Source organism: Rattus norvegicus, chromosome 14 (genome assembly GCF_021556685.1).
Source record: "Rattus norvegicus strain SHRSP/BbbUtx chromosome 14, alternate assembly SHRSP_T2T, whole genome shotgun sequence".
NCBI lineage: Eukaryota > Metazoa > Chordata > Mammalia > Rodentia > Muridae > Rattus > Rattus norvegicus.
In genome coordinates this window covers 6,040,354-6,063,898 of record NC_141547.1, presented here as the reverse complement: position 1 = coordinate 6,063,898, position 23,545 = coordinate 6,040,354, and the positions used below count along the sequence as shown (strand labels likewise).

At 46.5% G+C, this 23,545-nt stretch overlaps 1 protein-coding gene across 1 annotated transcript; it reads right to left on the bottom strand.

Moving 5' to 3' along the window:
* Positions 1 to 21,953, bottom strand: Slc10a6 (solute carrier family 10 member 6). Its single transcript, NM_198049.2, is given in 6 exon segments — positions 1 to 1,072; positions 2,371 to 2,528; positions 6,266 to 6,438; positions 10,852 to 10,940; positions 11,544 to 11,662; positions 21,523 to 21,953. Coding segments are annotated over 6 exon segments (1,113 nt in total). The 5' UTR covers positions 21,900 to 21,953; the 3' UTR covers positions 1 to 875.
* Between the last annotated feature and the right edge of the window lie 1,592 nt (positions 21,954 to 23,545).

Sequence of the window (23,545 nt, the reverse complement as noted above, 5' to 3'; positions counted from 1 at the left end):
TAATTCTGAGATCATGATTTTAATGAGATGTTCTCTCAAGTCAAAACGAAGAGAAATCACTTCTTAAGACTGGTGGGAGTGAAGCACAACGCCCCTCTGAGGCAGAACAGTCTGTCCGGGATTCTGAGGAGCTGTGGGCCCACCCACTGGAGCGGCAGGAAGGAGCGAGCCTACTGGGACACGGAGTAAGGGCCAGGGGTTCACAGCAGCCCTGAGCTGGAAGGTATCTGAAGACTAAGAAAGAAGCCTTCAATAAATTACAGTCCTATATTATGCAACACTTGGACTCAGTCACTGTTCTAAAGAATGAGGTAGGTAACACAGAAGTGTAAAAGGGTTCTGAGACAATCACTGATCGACTATCAAAACACACAGGAAAGAAGCTGCAGGCTTTTCTGGTGATTGGGTGCTCAGAATACTTGAACGGACGCACATGTGTCTCTTCTTTTGGAGACTCGGGCACATCTACAGTTTGGAGATTCTGGGCACCTGTCTGTTTCTCTCAAGAGAAAGAGCTCGCCCGCTCGCATTATACACATAATCAAAATTAAATGAGGCTCGATCCCTTAAGAGTCACATCAGTGCAGCTAATCTTAGTGTCTCTTCCCTAGTTCTCCAGAGCATCTGCCTGAAGTCAAGAAGCCCGTGGACGCTCTGTCCCGCAGCGTGAGTGATGTCTCCTCTGTACGGTGTTCTCTCTCTCTCTCTCTCTCTCTCTCTCTCTCTCTCTCTCTCTCTCTCTCTCTCTCTCTCGGGTTACATTCCACAACGGGAGCACAGTTTTGCGGGGCGAGGCCTGCTGCTTACTGCCAACCACACCTAGTCTTCACTGGCTGCGGAGGAAGATGGAGGACCAAACAGTTCCGGGTCTCCCACTATTCACATGAAGGAACGTGACTGGTCAGTTCAGCGGTCCTGTGGCGCTGCTCTAGCCCCAGAGTTACAGCAGCCTCAGCCCCTTTATCCAAGAAGGCACTGGTCTCTCTGGGCTGCTTCTCAGAGCTGATGTCTTGGCACTCCGGGTGCTGTCTCCTATATTGACTCTTCTGCCTCCTCTTGTATGCCTGATATGCTGGGTGTGAAAACAAACAGCGTTAAGATCACCTTAGAGAGCACAACTGAGGGACACCCCACATTCATCCATACTCCGGGGAGATCCATGTGCGGGAGGGAACAGGGGACGGAAAGGAGAGGATAGATCTGCAGAATGAACGCGTGTGGTATAGCAGAGTGAATCTCTCTATCCAGAGTTGGGATTAGTTTATCAGCTCTCTCGGAGCTTATTCACTCAGTCAGTCAACAAACCCTTGTGAGGTGCTCACTGTGCATCGGGTACTTGCCTGAGTGCTAGGGCGCAGCTACAAAGAAGCTCAGCCTGGTGTTTCTCTAAACCTTAGGGTCTCGGAACCAGGAGTTTGTCCCCTGGGAAACCCCGGGTCCCAAGTGTTCCTCACATCATTGCTGCTATACCAATAGCATGTAACAATCAGTGTACGTGGTGGTTTGTATGAGCATGCGCCCCACAGGCTCATTGGTAGCCAGTGTGGAGTGCGGTTTACAGGCATTCAGAAAGGTTAGGAGACAGACAGCCTTGCTGGAGGCAGTACTTCACTGGGGCAGTTAGGGTTTTATAGCCTAGCCCCACTGCTATTCTCTCTCTCTCTCTCTCTCTCTCTCTCTCTCTCTCTCTCTCTCTCTTTCTGGAACTGTAAACCAAAATAAAATCTTTCTTCTATAAGTTGCTTTTGAGCACCGCATTTCATCACAGCAACAGAAAAATATGAATATAGAGTGCATAATCAATTTTATAGGTAATCACTAAACTTACTCAGAGTGTATTCCTAAGCCAAAATAAATAAATGTGTGTGTACATACGTGTATTCACACCTTCTTGCAATTTCCCTTCCATATATAAGGATTTACACACACACAAATAATGCATATTTGGCTGACCAGATAAAAAGTAGCATGTTTTGGGTATACGTGTCCATAAATTTTCACTGTCTACACTTCTGTATACGTGTTATGTTTTGTATTTGAAAAATACTTCGCAGCCACTCAGCCGAAGTTTTAGTGTCTGTGGCACAGGAGTAAGTGAGCATTTGGGAAAGCAAATCTCAAGGCTCTGAGTAAGGCAGGACAGAAAAGCTCTCGAGATAGTTTGGTGCGGTGATTTGTTTCTGCTTACAAGATCTCACTCAGATGGCTTTGAAAGTATTTTCTGTGAAACGCCCACTGATTGAAGTACCCCGGCTTTGTACATTATAGCCCCCAAAAGTATCAGGCTAAAAATCTCACAAGAGCAGTAACCTAAGCTCACTTGAAACTGTTACTAAATGAGTTACTGGTGTAGGGAGGGAATCCATGCACCTGCGACAATGAGCAGCCCGTGCAGCACTTGGAAGAGTCCGTAGGCCAGGGCGAAGTTTAACAGCTGGACCAGGTACTCAGCAGAGAAGGACAGCTGCATCATGGCAATGCACAGCTGGATGTTCTGTGCTCCGGTCTCTATGGAAATCGTCCTGCACCTGGTGGTGGAAATAGTCAAGAGATACAAACTAGCAAAAGGAACCATGCTCCAGTGTTCCCTTTGCATAGGGGACAAGTACAGGCTAAGGCAAGTAAAAGGATGTGTTCCTTGACAGTAGTGGGGGGTCCTCGTGTGTATACAGCAAGGACGCCCTGTGGAATAGGACCTCAAGAATGCTGACCAAGAACTCAGGGTAGGAGGACTACAGACACACCAGAAAACAATGCCCACCAATGATCAGGCCCAGAAGATGCTGCAGAAAATCAGCCGAGTGATAAAAGTGACCCCAGAAAGCTCTGCAGTGACTGAAGCTACAGAACGGGAAGAGGTGACTCCAATCAGGAAGAAGCAGAAGGAAAGTTGCAGGCACAGTGTGAGCATGGCTTCCTGAGGAGGCGCTTTTTTTTTTTTTTTTCTTTTTTTTTCTTGGTTCTTTTTTTCCGGAGCTGGGGACCGAACCCAGGGCCTTGTGCTTCCTAGGCAAGCGCTCTACCACTGAGCTAAATCCCCAGCCCCAGGAGGCACTTTTTGTACTGCAAGCCAGTACGCTTGCAGAGGAGAACTGGAGGAGGCAGAATGGGAAACTGAGTCAGAGGCTGGAAACTGAACAAACTAAAAAGCACCAAAAACTAGGAAAAAACAAATGTCAGAAAAGGTTGCTTTTTGAGAAGAGTTCGATAATAAATTTCCTTCATTTCTACCTTTTTTTATTTTACATTATTTTGATGGTAGAAAATGGAATGAGTCCTACACGAAGACGGGGGAAAAAAATGAGAGAAAAGTGAAACAAAAGCAGTGTGGAGTGGGGGTCAAGCAACTCCATTTGTCTCCAATTTACAAGAAGCTCACAGCTGGCACACATGAAGTGAAAGGTTAAAGGCACATCATTCGGCTGGAGCTGGGATTCCACTTGGAGGCAACAGGGTATACAATGTGACGGTAGGAAATTTTTGAGTGGTAAGGTCTGTGCCACATTGTATATTTCTACCTTCATGCAAAGTACACTTCCCTCAAACTCCCTAGCTCAGCTTTATAATGCTACAAGGTTGCAGCTCACCTGGACCATTCACAAAGCAAATGCAATTACCTCTGGTCTCATCTTTGTCTCGCTATGAGCTATGAGAAAGACCAGAGAGGGGACAACACCTTGTCATAGAGTTCTTCCTTCCTCTGCAGACCAAGTCATCAGCCTCCGGCATTCAGCAGTCTATGACTTTGACCTGGAAACAAACCCAGGTTCAAGTCCAGACTCTACCACTTTCTAGCTCTAGGAACTTGGTTCTGTTCCTAATCCTCCCTGAAGGGTTTGCTCATCGGTGGTGGAGTAATCATAGCTACCTGTCAGGTCCAACAAGAAGAAAGCAGGGTAGACGGGGTGGGGCCTCACCCAGTGCTTGTGCAATGCTTGGTGTTCCCGGATGGAGTGGAAACAGCGACCTAACCCTTCCTTCCCAACCCTAGCACTTTCCTGTAACCCTGTCCTGATTTAGAAATAAACCTACTTACTGCGAAAGAAAAACCATTCCCAGGAAACAGGGAAGAAAGACTTGGAATCAACCTTAACTTCCCTGCCCAAAATTGCAATTTCTTCCAATATTGTTCCATATTCTTTTTGCTTTTATTCCTACAAAGCAGAAATCAAAAACTTTTTAAAGATTTATTTATTGTATACGAGTACACTGTAGGTGTCTTCAGACACACCAGGAGAAGGCATCGGATCCTATTACAGATGGTTGTGAGCCACCATGTGGTTGCTGGGATTTGAACTCAGGGCCTGTGGAAGAGCAGTCAGCACTCCTAACCGCTGAGCCATCTCTCCAGCCCAAAACCAAAATATTCAAACAAGTTTAGTTCTGCAGTGTTGTCCAGACTTGAGATTTGATGTTCCATACCCATCACGGGTTGCTTCATAAACAAACACGTCCCTATTGTTAGATATTTAAATTGTTTCCATGCTTACCTTTATAATGGGCGTCGGAATTAGCATCTTATCATATCAGCAGTCAGGTGTCTATCTGATAGAGCAAGCTCCCGAACAGACTACTGCAGAGTGCGGTGACACGCACCTTTAACCCCGTGTCACTCAAAAGGCTGAAGCAGGTGGATAGAGTTCAAGGCCACCAGGACTACATAGCATGACCCTGTTCTCGACCAACGTAAAAGTACTGAGTTAATAACCACGAACAGGCATAAGGCTGTGAATGCAGCACACATCGCCCTTTGGAAAGTTTCTGCCGCTTGTCAGCATTCCTCTTCATCAGGGTATGGTTGCCTCGTGTCGTGACAGGCATGTCAACAACGGGCTCTTACCACCTTTAATATTTTACAGTGTTTGTGACTGTATATGCCCCAATCCAAAGGACAATATTTAAGGCAAATTCCTAATAAGTATTATTCATAAATAGTGATTCCTTCAAAACCTTGAGTAATCGACAAGGATGTAATTCCTTTAAAATCTACTCACTCCCTACGATGATCTCTATGTCGAGCGAAACAAGTTCACACCTCCTGTTTGGGATTCCCACACCACCCTTCTCGGTTTCATAGTTGAGACAAGGTCTTGCAGTGTAGTTTCTGGCTGGCCTTTACTGTTCAGAGACCAGAAAGACATACTAAGGCCCTAATCCTGACGTAATAAACTACAGCTCTGTAGTGACTAGTTTCACGTCAGCCTGAGACGAGCCAGAGTTGTTTGAAAGAATTAATTGGGGAAATCTCAATTAAGAAACTGCTTCCGGGCTGGAGAGATGGCTCAGCGGTTAAGAGCACTGACTGCTCTTCCAGAGGTCCTGAGTTCAAATCCCAGCAACCACATGGTGGCTCACAACCATCTGTAATGGGATCTGATGCCATCTTCTGGTGTATCTGAGGATGGTGACGGTGTACTCACATACATTAAATAAATAAACCTTAAGAAAGAAAGAAAGAAAGAAAGAAAGAAAGAGAGAGAGAGAGAGAGAAAGAAAGAAAGAAAGAAAGTGTGAGGGAGTTTTTAAACTGGTGATTGACAGAGGAGGGCCCAGCCCATTGTGGGTGGTGCCACCCCTAGACACAGGGTTCTGGTTCTAAAAGAAAGCAGGCTGAGCAAGCTGGTACACAGCACTCCTCCATGGTCTCTTCTCTACATCAGTTCTGGCCTCAAGTTCCAGCCCTGAGGGGTTTTTTTTGTTTTTGTTTTTGTTTTTTTTTTCCATCCTAACTCCCTTGGAAGATGAACAGTAGTGTGGGAATGTAAGCCGAACAAACCCTTTCCTCCCCAGGTTGCTTTTGGTTCAAGGTGTTTCATCACAGCCATAGTAGCTCTCTCTAGGGCAAACCCTATCCATGTGGCTTTTGTCTGTGTAAAAGATTACCACACCACCAGTGAAGCCTGGCCCGGCAGTGTGGCCAGTGCACCTGCCTCAGAAAGTTTATGGAGCTGAGTAGGAGTTAAAGAGATAGACTTTGTGTCTCCCATACACAGGTCTGAAAGTCTGAGCCCCAGACATGCACATGCACATACACACACACTCACACATATAGGCGCCTGCACACGCAGACACACACTCATACACAGACGTGCACAGTGTGCACACACACTCAGACATGCACACATGCACACACTCACACAGGCACACATGTGTAGTTGGGCACATGTGTGCATGCACTTGCATACACACGCACACACACATGCATGCGCACACTTGCACACGTACTCGCACACACACTCACACATTATAGGTTACGCGACTGTACCTTTGCCAAGACTGGTGGGTGAGGAACGCCAGCAGGAAGCCCATGACATGGCCGACCAAGGGAAAAATACAGCTGATGACCAGAAGAGTGACATCTATGTTCCAGCCCTTTGCCAGGACCACGCCGGTAACTGCCACCACCAGGAGGAGCATGCCGCCAACAGCAGCCCCGACCTACAGCAAAGTCACAAGGTAAGTGTTTGTGAGCAGCATCAGAGTTCTTCCCTCCATGAGGCTGAGCTCAGCACAGGTATAAGAGGTTTGACCATCAGAAGTTGTAGAAGAACTCAGAGGGCTCACACCCAATTACTTCCTGTTAACGTCGCCTTCCTTTTCTTGTGCACGACGAGTGTGTGCCACAGCGCCCAGCGAGTTCCCGAACTCAGACATAGTGATTGCTGCTTGCTCTATAATACCCAGGCTATGCTCTTGCCGTGCGGGCATAACTATGATGAAGTAGATTAATGACCAGGACCCAACTAACAGATGGGTTGTCCCTGATTAGGACCTGTTGTTGTAAAAATATAAAAAATAATAAAAGTATGGTTGTCTTTTACCTCGCTAGGTTCAGCACCTCAGTGCCCCAAGATATCTGCTGGATGTCTTAATTCTCAGTCGGCAAAGCCTCTCACCCGCTCTGCTCCATCCCATATCACACTGCCGAAGGCCTCTCTCTGAGCCGTCAGCACTCTCTCTACCCATCTAGTTCCCAAGGCAGGTTTCCATGCCAGAAACACACATCCCAACTCCGTGGCGGCCCAGACCAGCCGCCCCACACTCCCTTACACTTAAATCTACACATGAAAGAACACACAACACAATAACCTTTGACCCAATTGATCAGATATAATTGCCCACCTAAACATACAAAGCCCAGTACCATCCATCCCTTAAAAACATTCGTAACAACCTGTAAATACACAGAGCAGAATCTTAACATCACCTGCCATAGCTTCTCTCCCTCTCCTGTCTCTTCCTCCTTTCCATTTCTGTCTCCTCCTCTTCCTTCAAACTCTTCTCCTGCCCATCCTTCCTTCTCATCCAATGACAGGCCTCCTTCTATCCTGTACCTGCCTCTCACCTGTATTTTACAATTTAAATGGGAAGAACAACAACAAGGACCCTTGGATAGTGGTACAAAAAAATACACAGACTTAAGGCATGTAAATAATAAGTAGGAACTAATAGAAATAACAAAAGGTCCCTGGCTAGCTAACATTGTCACAGTCTGCCTTCCTCCCTCACTGTGATAAATCACCCCAGCTAAGAGCAACTTCGAGGAGAAAAGGGTTTATTTGGCTTATATTGCCAGGGCTCCGTCCATTACTGAGAGAAGTCAGGGCAAGAACTGGAGGCAGGAATCACAGAGAGATGCTGCCTGCTGGCTGGTCTCAGCCTCGTGCTCACCTCGCTTTCTTTTCTTTTTAACAAGTATTTTTTAAATAAATACTATGTAAATACATTACATATATTCATGGGAAAATGTTGACAACTTTAAGGTGTTTTTTTAACTAATCTTATTTTTATTCATTGGGAATGTCAGACATGCGGACAATGGGCCTTACTCACATCCCTCCCCCGTGTCCTCCTCTTCAGGGCTCCTCTATCTCACTACCACTGTTCCTGCCCAACTTTACCTGTTCTCTTTTCTTACACTCTTGGGGTTCAATTACAGCTGCCAGCGTGTGCATAGGGACAGGGCCATTGATAGGAGCATATGCAGCCTCTCAGGAATTGACTCCTTAAAGCTCCTCCCAGCTTAGCTAACTTTCTCATAAAACCCAGAACCGTCTGCCTAGGGATGGTGCTGCCCACAGTGGTTTGGGCCCTGCCTCACCAATCAAAAAGACTAGTCATTCCACAGGTGTGCCCAGAGGCCGATCTGACCAGAAAACTCCCCAATTGAGGCTTTCTTCTCAGACAGCACTAGACTGTGTCAAGTCGATGATTAAAGCTAATTAGATGCTAAGGACATTGACGTCAGAGATCTTCTGGCCTAGGAAGGACTCTCCTGACCTGAGGCTATGATAAAAACTTCTTGGACACCTTTAGAACTTGTACCTGGTGTCAAATCATCACAGCATTTACAGACTGACGTGACAGACAAGGTGAAGGGACAGCTCATGTTGTAAAGAGGACAGTGCGAGATTTCATCACGCTAAGTACCAGGCTGCCTGATTTAAAATAAATGAGTTGTTTGTTTCTGGAATTTTTCCATCTAATATATTTTTCTGTAGTCTACCTGAGGCAGCAGAACCTAGAGAAAGCAAGACTGAATGGGGAAGTACTGTACCTAGGAAAATCCCAGTTCCAGAACAGTCAAGAGGCTAAACCGTAAGAAATTAGCTAAACTATAAGAAATTAGTAGGGTTGGACAGAAATGATAAGCCTCCTTATTTTAGGATCAATGTATTTCCCTTTCAAGTAGAGAAGTAAACCGGAGGGCTTGGCTTTCATAAATGAGATATTATAAACTAGTCAGACCCTGACAATGCCTCCTCGGTCCGTTTCTATTGCTGTCAGAAAATACTCGGACACTTTATATAGAGTTCCTTCAGCTGTCTCCTTACCTGTCTCCCTCTCTGCTGCCGGTCTGCTGAGAGGTGACCAGCTCTCTTGTACCATACATTCCTGCCTCGGTGATGTTCTGCCTTAAACAGGCCCAGAGCACGTTGCTCAGTGAACACAGACTGAATGAAGACACTGTGAGCCAAATTTCCCCTCTTAAGTTCCTTAGGTCAGGCATGTGGCCACAAGTATGCAAAAGTAACTAATGAACAAATAAAACAAGAAATGTATCGTGGCTTGGAGGGTGACTTCAAATACCAGGACACTCAGGCTCTGGCCTGGTAGGGAAATGCTAAGTTACATAAAGCTCTCACTGTCAGAATCTTCCTCTATCAAAAGCAATGTCAAAGTAAAATCCTGCAGAAGCATGTTACCTGGAAAGTATGTAAAACCCAAGGATAAGAGCCGATACATTGTATCAGGCCAATACGCCGTATTGGCACATGGCCCTGATCTTAGCTACTTGTGAAACTGATGTAGCAGGACCATGAGTTTGAAGCCAGCCCGTGCTGCACACTGATGCTCTCCCTCAAAATAAATAAAAATACTAAAATAATGATTAAACTGTGGGGTCTAGCTTTCCCATATTATTTAACACACTTTAATATAAACCCCACAGAATTGATGAAAGAAAGTGTTTGCTTGGGGGAAAACAATAGGGCCTTGTGTGGGCCAGGCTGGGCTGGAATCTGTTATGTAGCAGAGGCTTCTCCTACTTCTGTGCCCCAAGTGCTAGGATTCCAAGCCTGTGGCACCATGTTTGTCTTAAGAAAGGAATTTTTAAACCTGTTCTCTACACACAGCAAAACGGACACACAGAAAATGCATCTGGTTTCTCCACTAACGCTGACAAAAGTCACAAATACACAGAAAGGCTAAAATAAGATATTCTCTCTCTTTTTTTTTTTTTTTTTTTTTTTTGTTCTTTTTTTCAGAGCTGGGGACCGAACCCAGGGCCTTGCGCTTCCTAGGTAAGCGCTCTACCACTGAGCTAAATCCCCAGCCCCAAAATAAGATATTCTTAATTGTCGTCATTGAATGCTCTTTTAAGAAAAACAATGACAAAGTACTTGAAAGTTTCCATGGTCACACTGTCCTCTTGCTCTGTGAACATTTCCCACTGGGAGTGTTCCACTTTTAAAGTGACAGTGACAAGCCTGGGAAAGGAGGGTCTTTGTCCCATGAGTACAGCCCAGAAAGAGTGAAATTAAGTCTTCCAGTGTGCTCCGTGCTCCCTGCACACAGCCTGCCCTGTCCTGTCTGGCTCTCACTGGGCATTGCTCAGCTAGGAAAGGAGCCAGAGACAGAGTAAGCTTAGGTCAGACTAAGCTTTCAATCTCAAACTGAAGTGAACAGATAATTCTGCCTAACCTCCAAGGAACCCCCACTCATCTCTTTATAAAGGTAAAATTAGCTGAGATCCCTTTTCAGCATTGAAGAAATTCAAAACGTATGTCTTCTGAGGTGATTTTAACAGTCATCTGGCAAGGACAAGCACTTGTTTCTTAAGCAGACCAAAGACAGCACTGTGAAGCAAGGAAAGGTGGGATGCCTGGGTTCCCACCATCCCATGGCCACCCCTCAGCGCTTTCGGGGTGATTTCATCCACACGGTGTCATGAGGTCAGCAGACCTTGCTGGGTACACCAATTACAAGTCTAGTAGTATGTTCCCCGGGAGTGTTTCTGCAAGACAGCCCTTCATCCGTTCTAAGGAACCTCCCATGTTCCCACACACTGGGGCTCCATTGTGCTCACTGCAGGGAGGAGCCTCACCTTACAGGTGCTTGTGGGAAGCCTAGGGGAGGGGCAGGGCCAGGCATTCTCAGCCCATGCCAGGCCCTAGTGTTTCTGTCTCTAGGAACATCACGTTTTCCAAGATGCCACAACCTGTGTGGGCCGGTGGGAGTGACAGAGCTCCAGGCCAAGGACAGGAAGGGGCTGTACTGCCACAGCTCATTGGTTCTGTCTTTTAGTCTCTGCATCTGGTGATGTGCTGTGCGTGGGAGGGGCTTCCTGACCTTGAGAATGAATGTTGCTTGCTTTGGCCACCTATAATTCACATAGATGCCGGAGGCCACAGGAACAACCAGGGACACAAGGGTAATTCCTAAAAAAGAAAGAAAAACCATCAGACAAGAGTCCCCTCTTCCCCTGATGCCTCTGAGATTCCCAGCAATTTCCATTTCAGTTAGTTAACAGCTTTGAAATACAATTTTTTTTTTTGAAGAGTACGTGCTATTAATACATGTCGTCACGCCTGGGCCACCATTTCTCTCAGAATCCTCCGTCAAGGGATCACAGGAATTTTAGAGGCAACGGAAATATAATGGTTAGGAATGAGAACGGTCCCTCTAAGTCGATGAAATTTCCAGCCAGGGAAGGGACTCTCAAGGACTTGTGCCATGCCGTGTGGATGCCTAGCCATTGTGAGACACAGCATGTGAGGCACAGTATGAGCTCAATAAACCTTCTTCTTCATAAATATCACACCTTGGGGCTCCACTCCACCTATAAAAACTAGCACATGGGGGCTAAGAGTCCAGATGTTAGAGATGGATTCCTCTCAAAGTGTGAAAGGATGAGAGGTAGAAATAGAGACTAAGAGGGTCGATTTAGGTAACGCTAAAACCCTCAGAGAGCTCTGCCATCCTCTACTATCTGAACCATCCTCGTTGCCGTTTCTGCTCAGTTACCCAAGCCCCGTACAGACCTATGCTCTGGTACGGGATGGTGAGGCTCTGTGGAAGAGTCCAGGACCGGGTGTAGACGTAGAGGCAGAGGGGCATCATTCCCAGAGCAGCCACTGTGGAGCAGGTCGTCATGCTGATGCTAGAAGTAAAATGGAGGAGCTTAGGAGGTAAAGCCGGAGACTGAGAACCTGGTCCTTACTTTAGTGATGTATTCTTGGGCCAGATGCCATGGTGCCCATAACCCCAGCACTGGGTAGAAAGAGACAGGGGGATCTCTGTGAATGTAAGGCCAGCCAGGTCCACATAGTGAGAACCTGTCTCAAAAAAAATTAATTACTTAATTAATTAAGAATGTAGTCTTGGGGTTGGGGATTTAGCTCAGTGGTAGAGCGCTTGCCTAGCAAAGGCAAGGCCCTGGGTTCGGTCCCCAGCTCCGAAAAAAAGAAAAAGAAAAAAAAAAAAAAGAATGTAGTCTCTACCAAAAGCAACTCCTGGACCCTGCTTCTCAGAGATTGCATGGGATGTACTACTCAGAGCTCACTGCTCTGAGGTCCAAAGAAAGCATCCTAGCATTTCTAAAACCACTTTGGTGCTTGGATAAGACAAATTAGAATACCAGAAAGCTGACTTACCACCTGCCTGGGGCAAAGTATTACTAAATATCAAAAAGCTTCCAAACACCTTTAACAGAACTCCCCGTGGATACAAAAGAACCTGCGTTTGCAGACTCCTGACAAGGGGTGTTGGAAAGCAGGAGTCGAGAGCCAGAGTCATGAGAGGTGGTCGCCTGGGTTAGAAATTCTCCTCCAAATGGATTCTGTGTAACCTTCTGACTAGGAAGAGGTGTTCACTTGAAATGACTCTGCTTCTGTAGCAGGGCTCCTCCCACATGGGTTCTCAGCACCAAAAGCCTGGAATTTTCTATTTGCTAGGTATTTGCCCAAAGCTTGGATTTGCAGTGTGGACTCTGCCCCTTTGACATCACCGGAGAGTACTGAGAAACAGATCTCAACGCACCCTTTTCACAATTTACTTCTCCCAGGCCCACATTCTTTCATGCTTCCGGCCTCTTCTATGCCCTCCTCCATGGACGATCTGACTTATCTGAGCTCTTCTTCCTACCCAGAGGGAACTCTCAAAATGTATGACTCAAGACTTCTCGATAAACGTACTGCTTATCTTTGACTTTGCTCATGATGTTTATCATAGCTAAAATGTATGTGGGTAAAGCTGTTGAGTTTTTGGTTTTTGTTTTGTTTTTTTCCAGGTGTGATACTGTAGTCCTTTAATCTCAGCGCTCTAGAGGCAGAGGCTGGTAGATCTCTATGAGAATGAGGCCAGCTTGGTCTACAGAGTGAGTTCTAGACCAGTCAAAATGCTACATAGTGAAACTATGTCTCAAAAACAATAAAGGGGGATGGAGAGATGGCTCAGTGGTTAAGAGCACTGGTTGCTCTTCCAGAGGTCCTGAGTTCAATTCCCAGCAACCACATGGTGGTTCACAACCACCTGCAATGCGATCTGATGCCCTCTTCTGAGGTGACTGAAGACAGCTACAGTGTACTCACATACATATATAATTAAACCCTGTAAGAAAAACAATGAAGGGTTGTTGTTCTTTGACGGCCTCTAAGCTGTTCATCCTTGTGAAGATGTCCTCCATTCCTGCCACATTCAGACAGCACCCCTGAATTTTACTTGTTTAAGGCTTGATGCTCTATGTTTATATTTTTCAGCCCATTTAAAGTTTATTTTTATATGGTATAAGATCTGAAAGTATCTCGTTTTGAGAGGCAAGTGCATGAATACACTTTTCTCACTGAACCGAAGGGCTTCCTTTACACATCACATACTAATCAAATGCCCAAGTTTACTAAAACATTTTTAGGAAGCTCTCATCTGGCCCATTGGTAAGTAATTTTGGTTTTTCCTAAACAAATACCAGACTGTTATAACTAAACTGTCTCCATAAAAATAGGGTCAATGTTTCCACATAAATTTTTCTTTGCAAACTTTTTCTTATTAAAACAAAAATCTTGGCATATCTTTCACTCCATATAAGACCTAAAAGTATCTTATCTTATTCTGAGGAGGCTCTGGGGTTCAGTCCCAAAACCAAAACCCAAACACAGATATCTTCCTGCTAAGCTAGAGGAAGATTTTGCTGCCACTCTAAGCCTGTTTCTGTAGAGATGGTACCTAGGGAAGTTTTCCAAATTCTTGACCTATGCTGTAGGCCTTGGCTCTCTGTTTACCAAGTCCTAGAAGGATTCTCCATTGCGTCAGTTTAATCTTGAACTATGGAGTCCGGAATGCTCCCTGCCACCCCCGTACAGTTTTGGCTCCAGCAGCAAAAGGCTGAAATTCCTCACTATAAAAAGCCAAGTGTTGGTGGCTCACTGGTTGTGAAACCTCAAGTCCCCAGGCTGTTGTCCCCAGCCCCCACAGAATCGCCCGATCCCATAATACATTGAATGATGTTGGCAGAGGACAAGAGACGATCTGGCGATCTGCCGAGGGCTGTAAGCAGCCACCGAGCTGGAGAAGCACAGAAACTGTATGATGTACCAAGCGAAGCCACGCCTCCCAGTGTCGGCCAAGAGATTCCAATGTGGCATCAACAGAGGATGTGGCTAGCTGGATCCCTCCACTGCTCACATGGTGGAAACCACTGGCATTGTCAAGATTCCACTCACACGAAGAAGAATGGCACCATCCACAGCTATTGCAGAGAGGGAGACAGGTTTAACAAGACTGGGCAAACAGGTAAATCCTGGGCTCCCCCACAGCAAGGCAGAGCACACATTCCACTAGAAGGCAGCCAACAGCATTCTGTAATTGGGGCTTAAGTTATTCAAAGGTTATTTTGATTTTGAGTCCATAAAATCAAAGAACTCCAATTCTCCAGACTAAACTGTTTCTCCGTAAAAGAAGAAATGATCTGGTTAGCCAAATGGACACCAGTTTGCCGTAAGATCACATCCACAGAAACTATCCCAGGACGGAGTTCACAGCCTGAGTCTCCGTCCCCACATAGAGATGCTTCCCTGGGCTCCCTCCAGTAAGGGCAGCGAACATTTATTGAGATGTACTAAGTGTTGAGTACTGTTTGCCACGTTTCGTGCCTCAAACTTTCATATTCTTGTCTTTTCTATTTTCTTTTTGCTTCTCACTTTTACAATAACCGCATACGTAGATGGTATCTTTATCTTGATAACAACGACGTTAAGGTATTACTTGAATCCGGAATGTACCCCCACAGGTTCATGTTTTGAACACTCAGTCCCCAACTTGTGCCACTAAGCTAAGTTCCGTGGAGCCTTGGGAAGATGAGGTCTGGGCTGGAGTGGAGTTCGATCAGTACAGTGTCCACGTAGCGTGCTAGAAGCCCTGGCCTGGATCCCCAGCTCTGAGTGAAAATAGGAATGGTTTCCCATGCCTGTAATCTCAGCACTTGGGAAGTGGAGAAGGGGAGATCAGAAGTTCAAGGTCGTCTTCAGCTACAAAGCAAGTTCTAGGCTGCTGCAAGCTTCTATCTTAGAAAAGAGGACCTGGCAGTGGGGCAGTGGTAGGTCAGTAGGGGAAGCCTTTGAAAATGCTATACCCGTCTCTGGTTCCCACCCTTGTCTTGGTTCTCTGGTCTGCACCATGTGATCAGCCAATGCCCCGTGTTCCTGTTGCTTTCCCTGCAATAAAGGACTGCAGCTCCTGACTCTGTGAGCTGAGGAGAAGCTTTTCTCCCTCACGTTGCTTCTGTTGGCATTTATACCAAGGTTTCAAAACACCCTAACTAACACAGGTTCGATCTTGCTGCTCTCTCCAAAACCGAAGGCCAGGCCAGATCTAAAGAATCAGGTACTATCTCTCAAGTCTGCCAAGGACCAAGGAGCTCAGAGGAGAAAACCAGGCGTGCAATGCACTCCTGTAATCATGGAACCTGGGAGGGCGAGACAGGAGGATCAGAAGGTCAATGCTGCAAGGTTGCCCCCCATCCTGGGCTGCGTGAGACCTGTCTCAAAATAAATAAATATAAAAATGGAAAGAAGCCCAGGAGAGCTTGGTGGATCAACTGAAGTACACAGACACAATGACTCATGTCCAGAATCCTGTAACCTAGGATACACATACAACATCCTCAAGACATTCCCTCTCCAGGGCTACCAATAGGCGGTGTGAGCTGTCCTGAGTTGCGTTAACAAACAGCTTTCATTTTGGCTACTGTTTTACTGTAGTAACACTGACCAAAGACACTGTCTCTGTGTCAGTCACTCACCTAGCAAGGCCCTGACACCACCAGGTTGGCACTGAGTGTGCATACACAGACAAAGCCTCAAGCGATTGGCACACCTGAGAAGTGAGGCTGGCAGTCATACAGGGGCAAGGCCTTCCGGCAGGACACCAAAAATATGTCATCATTCACATGAGATATTAAAATCAGAGTAGGGCATTCTGGAAGTAGAGGCAAGGGGATCATTAAGAGCTCGAGGCTAGCCTGGTCTACACGCTCAGGCCATCTCACAGCGTAGGGTAGGGGAAGGAGAGGCTAGGGCTTTCTAATTCACTTCTCGTCCTGTTTCCATGGTGCTCATAAAACAACTGCTCAGATCTACTCTCGAGCATACACCTGAGCTGGAACGATGAAAACAAGCACACAACTATATACCCCCATTTCATGCCATATTATTTATAGTCGTCGGGAGATAGCACATGCTACTAATCCCGGTACTCTGGAAGACAGAGGCAGGAAGAGCCAGATCAGCCAGGACTATGAGGAGTGGACAGGCAAAGCAGGACACACACGATGGAAGGGCATCAACAGGATGCTCTGAGGACGATGACCCCACAAGGTGTTGCACTCGGTTAGGTAGCCAGACCCCAGAAGACAAATATCATGTGAGTCACATATACATATGTGACTTACAAGGCATCTGAGGAGCCAAGCATGAGACACAGAGCAGAAAGGCTGGGTAACTGTGTGAACGTTCTTAATGGTACATTTTATTGTGTGTGCTTTACAATGGGCCGAAGACAAAAGAGAACCTCAGAGTCCTTTACCAGTACGGGAACTGAGAGCCAGGCACGGTGGCCCATGCTGTGAGTTTAGCACGTGGGAGTCAGAGGCAGGAAAATTAGGAAGTGAAAGGCTTCTTTAGCTATGAAACAAGTTTGAGGCCAGCCTAGGCTCCGTGAGATCCTGCCTCAACACAACAAAATACATATGGAAACTGAGGTACAGTGAGATCCATGGCTCCAAGGTGCTCTTCCCTGAACAGGTACAGTGCCCTGTTGCCCGACTTGAAGATGACAAGTCAGTTGGTAGATTGTGCTAGGTAGGAGCCCAACTTACACACACACACACACACACACACACACACACACACACACACACACACACACACAGGGAGAGGGGAAAGGGGAGAGAGGGAGAGGGAGAGAGGGAGAGGGAGAGGGAGAGGGAGAGGGAGAGGGAGAGGGAGAGGGAGAGGGAGAGACTCTCTTTTTAGGACGATTAAGGAGAGTCATGACTGGAGGAGACAGATCAGGCCAGCTGACACTGAGGGGTATTTGAAGAACATGGCCAATAGGAGTGACAAAACCAGGGTGTGTTTAGGGAACAATGAGTAATTCATTTTGACTGGAGTCCTCTTGCCTCTGAGGAGTTCATGGGAAATAAACGTGGACAGGTGGGGTAAACCGATTAATCCAGCAAGTGCTAGGCTACCGCGTACATATGACACAATACCATGACAGAAGTATTATAATCTCCATTTACAAGAATGGAGGCCAGATCTCTGCTCCTCCTCTCTCTGTATAGTGCCAGGCTCAAAGATACAATGTGGTAAGCGTTGGATATAATGTATAGTTTTTTTCTGCTACCCCACTTTAAGCTCCAGACATACAGTGCTAACAGCCCAGCACAGCTTAACTGGGTAGGAAAAACCACACATTACAATCAGAGGGAACCGACTTGGCCATATTGGGGTCCTAGTCACCAGAGCTGTCTTCAACCCTGGCAAAGTGGATGTTGTTGCATTAGTGAGCCCTTCCTGACCTCAACTACAGGTTCTACATATTTCGGTAGGATTCCACACACAGCGAGGTCCATGGCACAGTCAAGGCTGAGAACAGGAGCCCTGCCATCAGTGGGAAGGCCACCTCGATCTTCCAGGACCCTCCAACAGCAATTGGAGCAAGCCTGGTGCCAAGTACGTTGTGAAATCTACTGTTGTCTTCACAGCCATGGAGAAGGCAGGGTCCCCTTGGCAGGTAGAGCCCAAAGGGTCCTCATCTCTGCCCCTTTGGTTGATGGGGTCCCCATGTTTGTGATGACATTCAAGGTTATCAGCAGCATGTCCTGTGCCACCGACTGAGCAGGCCTCTAGCCAAAATGACAACTTAGTCATCGCCCTCAAAAACCACTTTGCCAACTCCTTTCCTGGTATAACGAGGAATCTGGCAACAGCAACTAGGTGATACACCTCACAGTCCTCATGACTTCCAAGCAGTAGGAATCCTTGGGTAACCCAACCCCAGCGAGAACAGGAGAGAGAGAAAGTCCCTGCCCCAATTCATCCCCGAGTACACCGAGCACCCTCCTCCCGGTCTCCATCCTGGATTCCCAAAGAGGAAGAGGAGCTGCATTCTGAACATCATCAATAAGGTTCACCGTGCAAAGAACTCACTAGGGTGTGACCCGAGGAAGCAACAGAGGGGTGGATGACAGGAAGCCAGAGCGGTGAACAGTTCAGTAAGAGGGCTGGCCTGACAGTCAGCTGAGAAAATGAATGGAGGCAGGAGCGGGGAAACGAGTCGGGGGAGCAAGAGAAGACTAGGCAAGGAGCACAGGATGCTGGGAAGGCCCTGGGCGTTGTCATGCGCAGTGGGTAGACACCGCTTAAGTCGGAACACCTGCTTAAGATGGGTGCATGGGTGGATGAAAAAAACCACCCCCAGGACGAATAAAGCAACGGAACTATACCTGGGGCCATCGCTAAGAGCTCTGCCTCAGTTTCCCCACTTGTGAGATAAAGATGTGGGATGAAGCACACTTCGATCTCATCCAGCACTGTGGACAGAGTGCCCATCCAAGACCAGCCACTGCGTTTTACTCTCTGATTTCTGTAGGCAGTCACTGTGAATCAACTCACTGTAATGAGGACATGGTTTCACTCATGAAGACGGGATATTCTTTTCCTGAGATTTAAGCATTAATTAGCGTTATGTCCATAAGCTTTTAAAAATCTAATTTTTAGTACCCACTTTAAAATTTCACCTCTGGAGCCGAGCAGTGGTGGCACATGCCTTTCCTCCCAGCACTAAGGAGGCAGAGGCAGGAGGATCTCTAAAGACAAGGCCAGCTGGATCTACAAAGTGAGTTCCAGGACAGCCAGGGCTACACAGGGAAACTTGTCTCCAAAAAGAAAATAATCTCTGGAAAGATTGCTAGCAGTTCAATGCCAGTGTAGTCTACATATTGAGTTTGAGACCGACCTGGGCAACACTGAAAGACCCTATCTCAAAAATACACAAACAGATTGTGTTTAAGAAACTCAAAATCAAAACTTAGGGATAAGGAAAAGCACAGGATATAGGCACTCAGTAGTAGGGGGCTTGCCAAAGAGAGTACCTATGTTTACTGCATGCCTACTATGTGCTGTCTCTGTGTTACTGCATGCCTACTATGTGCCAGCTCTGGGTCATATACATCCATGTGTATTTATTCTCAGGCAAGTTACTTTGATCAACATTTAAATGGCAGGGCTAAGAAATGGCTCAGTGGTAAGAGCACTGGGTGTTCTTCCAGAGGACCCAGGTTCTATCCCTAACACCCATCTATATGTGGGAAACAGCCATCTATAACTCCAGTTCTAGGGGATTCAATACCCTTTTCTGGCTTCATCTGGAACTGGATATGCATGTGGTGCACAGACATACATGCAAAAAAATACCCACACACATTAAGATATATGAATTGGGTTGGGGATTTAGCTCAGTGGTAGAGCACTTGCCTAGCAAGCGCAAGGCCCTGGGTTCGGTCCCCAGCTCCGAAAAAAAAAAAAAAAAGATATATGAATCCTTTTTTTTAAGTTTAAAAACTGATTAAGCCATGAGTGATGTCACACACCTTTAATCCTAGCTCTAGAGGCAGAGTTATCTCTGAGTTCGAGGCGAGCCTAGTGTACAAAGTGGGTTCCAGAACAGCCAGGATGACACAGAGAAACCCTGTTTCAAAACAAACAAACAAACAACAACGAAACCCCACAAAAACCCAAACCAAACAAAAACAACCACAACAAAGTCAACTGAGGACAGAGTTGGCGCCCGACATGGTGTACACGCCTGTAACCCCAGCACTAGGGAACTAGAGGCAAAAGGACGGGGAGTTCAAAGCCCTCCTGGGCTATGAGACCTTGTCTCAATAAAACAAAAGCAAAATAAACAAAAGTGATAGTGTTGGTAACAAGAAACAAAAGGAACACTCAATTCCACACCCTTTCTGTTCATTAGTGTGTCTGTGATGAACCAGGGGTGATGTGATGATCTGTTCATTAGTGTGTCTGTGATGAACCAGGGGGTGCTGATGAACCAGGGGTGCTGCTGATAAATACTCTCTTACCCAGAGTGTTTCAAAACACTGCTAAAGGTGTCTGCTCCCACTCCAGATGATACAGTTGCATTGCCAAATGTCCTGGGGAAAACTAAGTTACAAACTGAGAGAAACCAGACGTGAAGTCCAGCGTGAGCTCTGTTGCTGTCTTTGTAGCTATTGCTGGGCTACTGAAGGGACTTGAATCGTTTTCTAGGAATAATGAAAAGCCCCTTACAAGGTGACTATGAGAACCCAGGCGAGAAGAAGCCCAGACCTCCCTGGTATCTCTGAACACTGGTTTCCTTTCTTTCCAGAAATCCTCAGGACCTGGACTTTATCACTGTCATTCGAGTGTTGATGGACAACTTCACTGAACTTCAAGTAGGAGTATATGAGTGGAGATACAAGATGATCAAGAATTTCCTTTCCAGTCTCTTGTGAGTGAGTGACTAAGAGACATTACCACACAAGAGTTGATTACCTGTCTGTGTGGTGTGCACCTATTAAAATATATAAGCGAAATCTGTTCGATACACTAAATACTCAGTATATGTAAGAGAACTAGAAACCAGACCCGAAGCTGACTCACTGACGTCAACTCCCATTTCAGTCAACATTTCTGACTCCATTCATTCATCACAGAGTAAATCTCAAACGGCGTGTACATGCAAAGATTTAAATTTATATTCTGTATTTTCTCTAGGCAGGATTTAAGCACATTTATAAGGGAAGAACCTAGAAAGACCGTGGTTTTTAACACTCCATCCCCCTCCCCCAATACTGACTCATCTAATGTTTTGTCAAAGGTTCCTCTATTTCCTATCAAAATATTTGACTTCAAATTGCGATTCATTCACCCTTGTTAAAGTGTGAGTGAATGACGAAGCTCGATTTCCTCCTGGAGCATTTATCTATCCCATAGTAAGAATAAACACGGCTTAAACCAGAAAGAGGCGAAGTCAACAAGGTGTTTATCATCCTGGGAACCCCAAGTGCTCCCTGACTCAAGTCAATTGTGTTTATCAGGTACCCCAATGTCCTCTGCGCTCTCACCTAAAATGTTGCTTCGAAACAAGGATGTTCTAGAAACGTTGTTGAGATCAAAGGGGACAAAAAGAGACCAAAAGAAAAAGAAAAGAGCCTGGTGGGTTCCGATTTGGTTGTGCCCCTTGCTGCCACCACCATTGCTATCACCAGCTGTGTGCGATTATTGGTGATGTCCTGGGAAATTAGAGATGCCAACAGGCGTAGGATGAGCCCATGCTTAGGAAGGACCCTTACTGCATGTGAACCAAGTGTTGCTCAGGACAGAAAAGGCTGCCACAAAAGCAGAAGCTAATCACAGCCTCTGACTCCCAGGCAGATACTGGGAAACCCTGCAGAGCTTCCCGACTGTGACGGTGACTTACCTGAGGTCCATATCTCCATCAACCCAGAAGGTGAGGACATTAGAGACGGTGCCCCCAGGGCAGCTCCCCATGATGAGGACGGCAATAGCTTGGAATGGTTTCAGACCGAAGCCAATGGCTAGCAGATAAGCTGTCAGAGGCATGAGCCCAAACTGGCAAAGCAGGCCCACTGCGATGCCCCAGGGTCTTCTGAGGTGCAGCCAGAGCTTCCGACTCTCCACTGAACATCCAAAGGAGAACATGACCAGACCCACCATCACAGCCGACAGGACTGTGAAAACAAGCTTCAGGCTCCCCTGTCCCTCCATTCCCACGGGTGGGTCTTCCTCCGTGCTGTTGGCAGGGCAGGTGGAGTTGCCCTCGCAGTCTGCGCTCATCTCGACTCATGAATTAGAACACGGGAACCCAAAGAAACATCAGCAGCCAGCACTGGGCAGGTCTATCCAGCCGTGTTTCCTAATAACGAAACAAAGGGACACGTGGAGAGTCCTTCCAGCTGCTATTGGCTAACCTCATGCTAATCTGATCAAGCTATTCCCAAGTGACATGGTAAAAGTAATGTGCTCAGGCAGGAAACTCAGCAAACGCTGACAAGACAGGCTTTCCCCTCCAGTCTCGCTAACTACTGAACTTTTTAGTGCTGAGGGAGACAGACAAGTGTATTGTCAAGTGGAATGCCTGGCCCATGTCAACAGTGGCACATCGTGTTCTAGGGAAGTAGGCCAGATGCCAAGACATCACTTCTTCAAATGCAGCAGGGATTTCAAACAGCCGGCACGCAATGTTATATGCAGCCTGAACGACTAAGTCAGGAAAAAACAGGGAGAGCCGTGCCAAAGCCACGGCCTCCCAGCCGGCATTCACAAGACTTTGTTAGATCTTAAAGTAAATCGGCTGGCCTGGAAAATGTCGGAGGCTGAGGATCATTTCAGGAGACTTTAAATTGGCCCTTTCTTTTTCTTCTGTTATTTCTCCGAGGATTTGTGTCTAAGCCCAATAATTAGACACCTGCGAGAATAAAATGGGATTAAGCACTAGGTTGTGTCTCCTAAAACGTGTGGAAACTTGTTTCCCTCCCAACACAATTCGAGAAAGCAGTCTTTTTCTTTTGGAGACTTAAGTCTACTTTGAGACACACACCATTGGGCCACCTAAGGAAGTCTGGGAGTCTTGCAAATGTCCCCCCTGGAGAGCTGAGTCTGAGGACCACTTCTGAGGCTGCACCATGGCCTTCTACACATTCTAACCTGAGGCAAAACCAGACTGCAACAGTATGGTTCTGGAAAACGAAATTTCAAAACTGTCAGCTGCCACCCTCTTCCTGCTGACAGAGGGGGTGGTTTTGGTTTTGTCTGTTTGTTTGCAGTGTGCTGAGTGGGAACAGGGCACATTCTGTCAGCCCCTCCCCTGCCTTAAGAGAGGTGTTCACTGTGCTTGTTCTTGGGCTAGCAAACCTGTTCCATGACAAAATGGCCAAGGCATGCTGGCCACATTTGTACACAGGTTGAGTGCAGGTAACACATAAAGATAAGCTATAGCAGCTCTGTCAGGCCCTGTCTCAGCCCACTACACACACAAGAGAAAGTCTACCGGTGAGGAGGCAGACATAGGAAAGTTCCTGGAGCTCAGTGACCAGCTGCTCTTGCCAAATTGGTGCACTCCAGGATTGTTGAGAGATCTTGTCTCAAAAAAAAAAAAAAAAAAAAAAGGTGGGGGTTGGGGATTTAGCTCAGTGGTAGAGCACTTGCCTAGCAAGTGCAAGGCCCTGGGTTCGGTCCCCAGCTCCGAAAAAAAGGAAAAAAAAAATGTGGAGAGCAGCTGAGTAAGACACCAAGTATTGACCTCTGGCGTCCATGCAAGCATACACACACATGCACACACACACACACACACACACACACACATACACGCACACACACACATACACACACATATCACACATACACACACACACACACACACACACACACACACACACACACACACACACACATGAAATAAAATCCCATAAACTCAGAAAGAG